General features: G+C 47.9%; 1 protein-coding gene across 1 annotated transcript; it reads left to right on the top strand.

The window, feature by feature from the left end:
• The first annotated feature begins 301 nt into the window (after positions 1–301).
• On the top strand, positions 302–8952 carry SF3B6 (splicing factor 3b subunit 6). Its single transcript, XM_044290713.1, has 4 exons — positions 302–437; positions 2113–2231; positions 6774–6912; positions 8570–8952. The coding sequence occupies exons 1-4, from the start codon at positions 408–410 to the stop codon at positions 8657–8659; spliced, it is 378 nt and encodes a 125-aa protein (XP_044146648.1). The 5' UTR covers positions 302–407; the 3' UTR covers positions 8660–8952.
• Positions 8953–9175: the final 223 nt, after the last annotated feature.

Raw genomic sequence — 9175 nt, 5'->3', positions numbered from 1 at the left:
GACAAAATAAAAAATGCGAACGTGGCCTTATAGTGGTCATGTTGCTACTTCATGTGAGTGCATGGTCATAACATCACCCACCAGATGGTTGGTCGGTGCAAGCTGTGTTGTGATTTAAAGCATGTTATTAACACAAGAATTAACTTTGCAAAAAAAAAAAAAATTATTTCAATTAACTTTTATTACGTTACAGTCCAATGGAAACGAAAACATAAAAATCGTTTGCCCAAATTAAAGATGGCCGCCGCTCATCGAGATCACGTGACAGTCATCCAGCACGACTTCCTGCTTCGTGCGCGCGTGGTGATGACGTCACGGGCAGCAGTTTCCTCTTCCGATCTTGCAGGCTGCTGGCCGAGAATCGTTTTTATCTCGTCTCCGGGACTTTCCTTCTAGCAGCGGTCACCATGGCGATGCAAGCGGCGAAACGTGCTAACGTGAGTCCCACCGGGGCTGAGGGGGTTATAATGGAGCACTGTGTCTGTGTATAATGTGTGTTTGGGGGATGGGGCAGTCAGCTGCTGAGGTACAACAACTCCCAGCATGCCCAGACTTGGAGCTGTAGTCCCACCCTGCTGTATTGGATTTATAGTTCTACCCTTCAGGGCAAGTGCTGCATTACTGACCTTAAAGGGGTATTCCGGCCATAGGCGAAAATGACTCCTATAGAGAAAACCCAGATCCTCTAACTCCCATTGTGCTGAGGATGAGAGTGGATATAGGAGATGTGGCCTCCAGCTGTTAGGAAACTACAATTCCGCTTAAACAATGTAGCAAAACTGTAGAAAACCACTTAGGCTACCTGTACGGGAAAACCCGCAGCGTAATTCAGTAGCAGTAAAGTATACGAGATTTCCCAAATCCTGGGTGCGCTTTACCATTCCCTGTGGAAGTTGACCAGCCGTGCAGATTTAGAAATCCACGGCATGTCAGTCCTGTGTGTGGAGATCTGCAGCAAACTGCACCCAATCCGCACCATGGAAGCGCACAGAAATCAGTGCAGCGCGTGTGCAGGTCCCCTTACTCCTAGCCCCCCGCGGAGCTTCTGGGTTTTCTATGACAACAGTCGCAGGACTTTTATAAGAGACAAAAAGTGGCCTGCAGAATTTCTGACAACCGCAGATCTCACAGGATGATGGGGCCTGTAGTTGTCAACGGACTGTTGCGTCCTTGTGATGTGATCAGGGCACACAGCCCAGGGTTCATTGCCATTTGATAGTGGGTAAGCTTTACTAATTACAAGTCCCAACATTTTTTTTTTTTTTTCCAATTTTGACCTCGTAATGCAAAGATGAAAACAGAACAACCCCCCCCTCCCGGGTGTTTTATGTTGAGGAGTAGGGTTTCCTTGCACCAGTGCGGTGCTCTTCCGCTCTAATGCTGGCGTGCTTGTTTTGGCACATCATTTTTAAAGGGGTTGTCCGCTTTTAACTATTGAGGTCATCTGTATCAGCTCTGCGGGAGTCGACTCCCGGCACTCCCACCTTTCAGCTCTTTGCAGAGAAAGCAGCACTTGTACGAGCGCTGCCTTCTCTGCTCTGTTTACCCGCTCGCCTCAGCAGTTGCAGTGGTGAGCGGTGACTGTAATCGCAACGATAGCGTCCCCATTCTCTTCTGTGGGACGGCTCTAGGCAGAGAAGTCAGTGCTTGTATGAGTGCTGCCTTCTCTTCAAATAGCTGTTCGGCGGGGGTGCCGGGAGTCAGACTTCACTACTGATCTGATATTAATGACCTATCTTGAGGGCAGGTCATCAATAGTAAAAAGCAGACAACCCCTTTAATGTACTCAGAATGGCAGTGATACATTGAATGTTGAGGTGGCGCCTCCCATTGGCCACAGTCTGCATTACTGAATGGAATAATTCATGGTCTGTCAGGGATACCCAACCTCCAGCTTTTATAAAACTACAACTCCCAGTATGGTTGGACAGCCAGGCATGCTGAGAATTGTAGTTTTGCAACAGCTGGAGGACAGCAGGTTGAGCATCCCTGGTCTAAGTGATCCCAGAAGAATAATTAGCACTGGGAACACCGCAGCTTTTGATGTGCACAGCAGTAATGTCGGTACCATGTCATACCTATGTTGACAGCCTGTTGTCCTCTTGCTTTCAGATTCGCTTACCCCCGGAGGTGAACCGCATCTTGTACATCAGGAACTTGCCTTATAAAATCACTGGGGAGGAAATGTACGACATCTTTGGGAAATACGGCCCCATCCGGCAGATCAGGGTGTAAGTTTTAGCAGGTCTCAGCGCTGCGGCTCTATCAGAGGCTTCTGCAGCCTTCACAGTTCTCAGCTTGTTTCGTGGTGGGGTGAATACAAGTACTCCTGACTGAGTTTCAAGGAAGGGGGCAGCATTGACAACTTCATACTTAAAGGGGTTGTCTAGATGATTACTTACCTAACCAGTCCTGTACTGCCGCTCCGGTTCTTTCAGCAGGGATCTGTTTTCCCTATTGCGGCGGTGATGTTAGATCGACAACACGTGACCACTGCAGCCAACCACTGGCCTCAGTGGTGCACAGAAGAAGTCAGTGATTTACTGCAGTGGTCACGTGTTGTCGACATAACCTCATCGCTGCAGGCAGTTAAAAAGATCCCTGCCAAAAGAACCGGAGCAGTGGTGCAGGATCAGTCCGATAAGTAATTGTCTCTTCTTTATTGCAGGTCAGTTCCCTGAGTTGTCAGGAAAAAAAACCTTTCGTTCTGCAACTTTGTGTAACATCCTTTGTATTTTATTCCCTGATTGTTTTCAAAAGCTCTGCTCATACATCGCAGAGTTGAGGCACTGCTACAGTTTCCAGTCTAGTTAGTCCCGTGGGATGCATTGTATATGGAGGGGATGCACTCTTTCTCTCTCACCTCTTGGAGGCGCCATACACGGGTACAGTAAGATGCCGACGCCCGGGAACAGCTCGTAGTAAAGATGGAGCAGGCGGTGGTCGTGATGATGCAGTGACGCACAGCCTGTGACATGTGGAGTGTTCATTGTGTCGTCCGAATGCCAGGATGCTGCGGTGCTTCACATCACTATACCAGCCCACGCTGATACAGCGCTCTAGAAGAAAAAAAATCATTGACTTTTTTTTTTTTTTTTTTTCAAAAGGGCAAATAATTTGATCACCCAGGCCTAGTAGAAAATTGCAGAACTTTTCACACTATAGTGATTAACGGAGTATTCCCAGAATGGCAGCTTGCAGTCTCTGCACAGGATAAGGGGGGATATGTTTCTGACCACTGGAACCTCCACCGCTCACGAGAACGAGGCTCTCATTCCCCGTCTCCGTCAGTCCCATAGACTTTGAGTGGAGTTGCAGTGCGCCTGCTCGTTGGACACTTTTGTCAGACGGGGGACTTGGGAGCCCCATTCTCATTATCAAGCACTTGTCTTATGTCCCATGGATAAACAACAGGTTTTCATTCTGGGACAACCTCTTAGGCTACTTTCACACTAGCGTTCGGGGCTCCGCTTGTGAGTTCCGTTTGAAGGCTCTCACAAGCGGCCCCGAACGGATCCATCCAGCCCTAATGCATTCTGAGTGGATGCGGATCCGCTTAGAATGCATCAGTCTGGCACCGTTTGTCCTCCGCTCAGCAGGCGAACACCCGAACGCTGCTTGCAGCGGTGCGGAGGCAAACGGATCCGTCCAGACTTACAATGGAAGTCAATGGGGGCGGATCCGTTGAAAGGTGACACAATATGGTGCATTTTTCAAACGGATCTGTCCCCCATTGACTTTCAATGTAGAGTCTGGACGGATCCGTCTGAATACAAATTGTACTTAGACTTTTTTAGTAAAATATAATGCAGACGGTTCCGTCTGAACGGATACCATCGTTTGCATTATAGGAGCGGATCCGTCTGTACAAATACCAGACGGATCCGCTTCGAACGCAAGTGTGAAAGTAGCCTTAAAGCGTCATCATGAAACTCCATTTCATCCATATCTTATAGGATGGAAGGAAGATTCACACTGCGGGTACACTGTGCAATGCCAAAAAATAATCCCTAATATTGAATGCATTTTATTGCCCCCCGTTATCGGCCAGTTCAGGCTTGGAAGAGGTGGTCGGGACAGGAAGGTGCATGAGGTTCAGAGGCAGCTGTGCCTCCAGTTCGCTGCTTTTTAGATGTGACTGACATTAACAGCTTGTCATTCTGAGATTTACTTTTAGTTTAGATCATTTTGGGAGGAGCTAGAAAATAACAGCATTTCTGACATTCTTTATTTTTTTTGACATTCTGTTTACTGTGCGGTATAAACCACATTGTCTTTTTATGATTACGGCTCTACCAAATATGTAAAGGGTTAAGATTTCTTTTACTCCAGTTCTTGTCTCTCAGCAACCTCCGGCACTCCAGCTGTTCTGAAACTACAACTCCCAGAATCCTCCTTTTAATTTTTTTGGGGAGTTGCAAAAACAGGTGAGCAAATGTGCATGCTGGGAGTTGTAGTTTCACAGCATCTGGAGTGCCGAACATTGCTGAACCCTGGTGTAGAGCTTTGCTGTGGTGCATTGTGGGAGGTATAGAGTTCTTGCCATGCTGTCGGCTATAGGAATGGAAAAGAAAACAATCTGAAAGTATGGCTTCAGAGTGCAGAGTGTCGGCTGCGGTGTTAAAAAACATGGCTGCTTTATTCCGGAAACAGCCCCACACCTGTCCATGGGTTGTGTCTGGTATTGCAGCTCGGCTCCGTGGCCACCTTCATCCAGGTTTAGGAGCCAGTGACAACAGATTGGGTCCCCATGGCAAACAGGGACGTGCCAACCTGACCATGTGTCTCACTGTATGTTTTGCCCACCCCCAGTAATACCAGTTGCATCCTGTGGGAATTGGTTTCCAGTTACTGGAAGTGACATAATGGCTGCGGCTGCTCCTGAGAGGACGTTACAGGAATCTGCGCAGAATTATCCATTACATTAAGCCGCTGCTTCGCCAGCTCGGACAGATGCCATGAGCGATGGGGCTTTAGCTGTCGCCGTCTGTAATGTTTCCAAGAAACTGCATTAAAGAAATCAAGTCAACTTAAAAATTAGTTTTCCTCATGTGCATATTGTATATGGACGCTCGGAAAATGCAATAGTTGGAGCTAGACTTGAAATGTGGAGGATTTCAGAACGAAGCAAGGACTTCACTGCGTGCAGTTGTCATTTTCTGGTCCTTTGCACCGTTAACATGGAACGTCCCTTGTATATGGACTGTAGGTTGGTATTGGGGGCGAGGGGTTATTGCTTCGTTACAATGCTGTCAGACCAGTAGCAATTAGGATGGGTGCATCTTACCAATATACACCAGCCAGAGCTTGTTCTTGTACATCTTCACCATGGCCCCCCTCCCCCACAGGTGGTGCAGGATGGCAGGGATAGTACTGGGGGTGTATTAGAAAGCTGCTGTTGATAGCGGATCAGGTAAGGCTACTTTCACACTTGTGTTCAGAGCGGATCCGTCTGGTGTCTGCACAGACGGATCCGCTCCTATAATGCAGACGATGGGATCCGTTCAGAACGGATCCGTCTGCATTATATGCAGTTGCAATTCTAAGTGTGAAAGTTGCTCAGACGGATTCGTCCAGACTTTACATTGAAAGTCAACGGGGGACGGATCCGTTTTAAATTGAGCCATACTGTGTCAACTTCAAACGGATCCGTCCCCATTGACTTACATTGTAAGTCTGGACGGATCCGTTTGCCTCTGCACGGCCAGGCGGACACCTGAACGCTGCAAGCAGCGTTCAGGTGTCCGCCTGCTGAGCGGAGGACAAACGGTGCCAGACTGATGCATTCTGAGCGGATCCGCATCCACTCATAATGCATTAGGGCAGTACGGATGCGTTCGGGGCCACTTGTGAGAACCTTCAAACGGAACTCACAAGCGGACCTCCGAACGCTAGTGTGAAAGTAGCCTAAGCTGTTTTATGTACACTTCATAGGCCGTGTGGGGATTCGCTATGGTAGTTAGGATTAGCGGGTGCAGCACAGAGGCAAATTACAAGTTCTTGGTTCAAAACATCAGTGTTTATTCACACGTGAAAGCAAAACAAAACCGCAAGTTGCTTGGTGATCGTTCACACACATGAAAAGTTCATATACAAAACAGTCACCTTTTCTTCTGGGTGTTACTTCACACCCTGTTGGAAGTTCTGCCTTGTCAAGTCCACAGGCAGGCGTTAGGCAGCCTGTTTGCCCTCACAGGAGTCTTAGCCCTATAGCCCGCCTCAAGCTGCGGATCCCAACACAGCCCTCAGATCACAGCAGACAGACCTCCTGAGCTCCACTGTCAGACGGATGTAATCCTCTCCACCTGGCAGTGCTGGCTGGTTTTTATGCCTCGTAAAACCCGGCCTGGAACATGGGGAGTAGTCACCCACCCAGAACTTTGACTACTCCCAGTAAGAGCCGTCCCAGATCAGCTATTACAGCCATACTAAGTATCATGGTGTCAAACAGCAACTGCTGCTGACACATAAAAACCGGCTCTTACTCCACTGAGGCCAGGAACCTCGGTGACCCCTACCTCTCATCCACGATGATTCCTTGTACCTTTCTTACAACGCTATAAAGCACGATCCCTTAGATCTCTACATAAGACCACTCTTATACTGGGAGGCCATTACAATGTATATAGAGATATTCCACCAGCTCTCTCTCTATTATAATGGAGCAGCTCTATTCTCGAGAATCCCGCTATCACTTGTTTTTATGGGATCTTACTTTTTGGTAATGCTGTGAACAACCTAATTCTCTTAATCTATTTTCTTGTATCTTGCAGCGGGAACACCCCGGAGTCCAGGGGTACAGCATACGTCGTATATGAAGACATCTTTGATGCCAAGAATGCATGCGATCATCTCTCCGGCTTCAACGTGTGTAACCGATACCTGGTGGTTCTGTACTACAATGCAAACAGGGTACGTTCTGTCCAACAAGCCTGCCATAATCCAGCACCTGTAATCTGCTTGTCTATTTGTTGGTGGCTCAGAGGCACTTGTACATCCAGATTCTCACTAAACAAGAGAGACGTCTGTGACTTTGCCTTCTGTGAGGAGGAGTAGATTCTGCGCCTTTATTTGTGACGATTTCTTGTAAATCTGTCGAGCATTGGACTCTGCACCTCCTCCTGCTCAACAGGGCCCACTTTCCTAGTAACTAAGGCTGGGTTCACACCTGAGCGTTTTACAGCGCGTTCCTACGCGCTATCAAATGCTCAACAAGGAGAAACCAATGCTTCCCTATCGGCATGGTTCTCACCTGGGCGTTTTACAGCGTGTACGATCGCGCTGTAAAACGCCCGACGCCCCAAGAAGTTCAGGAGCTTCTTTGGGGCGTCTTGTCGCGCGTTCCCGTACATAGACTTCCGGGAACGCGCGACAATGGGTGTTTGCTTGTTCCGGAGCCGCGATTGTAAACGCGCATACAATCGCGCATTCAGAGCGCTCCATCCCGTACGCTCAAGTGTGAATGCAGCGTTAGGCTATATTCACACATCCGTGGTGTATTGCGGATCCGTAATACACTGGGCCGCACATGGCCGGCACTAAATAGAGAAGTCCTATTCTTGTCCGGAAGATCGGGGCAGCGCTGCGGAAATGTGGATGCGGAGAGCACATAGTGTGCTCTCCGCATCCATTCCGCCCCCATAGAGAATGAATGGGTTCGCACCCGTTCCGCACAATTGTGCAACAAATGCGGACCACACTTGCGGACGTGTGAATGGAGCCTAAGGCTTCTTTCACACCCACGTCTGGCTGTTCCAGGAGGCGGCTCCCACAGAGAATGCCGTCCAAAAAAAAATGCTGCGTGCAGCGGTTTTTCCCCTGGCTGGTTTCCGGCATATTTGCCAGGTAGCAGTTGGATCTCTGCTGGAACCTATTATAGTCAATGGGGTCCAATGGGCAGGCGGCAGTAAATGGCAATGCTGGATCCGGGGAGCTCCGGTAGGCAGCCGCAGGTATGAAACTAGTGATGATAAAAGCACAGAATAGGAAAAACGCACATTGCTGGTGTCCGTGTTTTGCGGTTCAGCAAAACGCATACAGACGTGTGAATGGACCCATAGTGTCCAATTTCCCTGCAGCTCCACCACGGGTGAGATTTCACAGCATTACACAGTGTCCATTCAGATCAGTGGGTTGTCAGTGTCATGCAGGACAGGCCCGGTCCTCCAGACTGTTCTTTACTCTTCGGGATTATAATCTTTGCCAAAGGACCCTTCATTTATTCAGAATTACCTCAGAGTGCATGAGAATGGGTTTTCATAGAGACACTTTGGAGCACTACTGATTGATTTAATTTGCGATTGTAATAATCCCTTTAACCTGTGTTCAGGTAAATGCATCTGAGCTGTAATACCAGGCCCAGCCCATGGTCTAAAGTGGCACTGTTTCTTGACAAAAAAAAACCCAACTCTCTTTTTCTGATCTCAGACCCTGGGAGTCTTGTAAGCTCTGGCTACAGGCGATTCTCCTCTCTGTCCTGTGGTCAGGTCACCTGTGTCCTATAGGGATACAACATCAGTACGGGTTTAGTATTAATGGTCATCTTTTCTTCTCTTTTCTCATTGTTCAGGCATTCCAGAAGATGGACACCAAGAAGAAAGAGGAACAGCTCAAGCTTCTGAAAGAGAAATATGGAATCAACACCGATCCCCCAAAATGAAACCGGATGTATATTTTTATTCTTTTTGCTTTTTTTTTTATATTTAGAATTTTGTATGGTTCCTGAGTTTTGATGTAAGGGACGGACACACGGACTTGTATTGTAAGGACTGAATATCTGTTATGTTTTGTCACAAAGCTAGAGGACATGAGGAGCCTGCCATTCATGGAAGCCTTTGTTTTGGGGTAGAGCCACCCCATTCTGGATTCGAGAATGATTGCACCAGTCCTGTATGTGTTTCATGCTGATCAAACGTGGATGGAGAAACCAATAAACACAAATCTACACCCAAATTATTTTCTCCTTCTCCAGTGGAAAATGTTTTTTTCATGTTTATACACAACAGCCAATCAGAGGAGACATAGCATGCAGGCGGGGGTACGGACAGCAGCCATAGCCAATGATGAGGCAGGGGGTGTGTCTCAGACTACCTCAGCTCTCCTGCAGGTATTGTTGGGCGCTGCAGTTGTCATATGGTTGTTGATATACTAAGGGACAAAAACAATGGGCAGTGGC

Source organism: Bufo gargarizans, chromosome 4, assembly GCF_014858855.1.
Source record: "Bufo gargarizans isolate SCDJY-AF-19 chromosome 4, ASM1485885v1, whole genome shotgun sequence".
In the NCBI taxonomy this organism is placed as follows: domain Eukaryota; kingdom Metazoa; phylum Chordata; class Amphibia; order Anura; family Bufonidae; genus Bufo; species Bufo gargarizans.
This window is presented reverse-complemented; position numbering and strand designations above follow the sequence as displayed.

Bases quoted from the DNA above. Each gene is read 5' to 3' on its own strand.
- SF3B6 (XM_044290713.1), top strand. From the start codon at position 408: ATGGCGATGCAAGCGGCGAAACGTGCTAAC. The intron at 438-2,112 runs GTGAGTCCCACC...TCTTGCTTTCAG, and splicing joins AAGCGGCGAAACGTGCTAAC to ATTCGCTTACCCCCGGAGGT. The intron at 6,913-8,569 runs GTACGTTCTGTC...CTCATTGTTCAG, and splicing joins TGTACTACAATGCAAACAGG to GCATTCCAGAAGATGGACAC.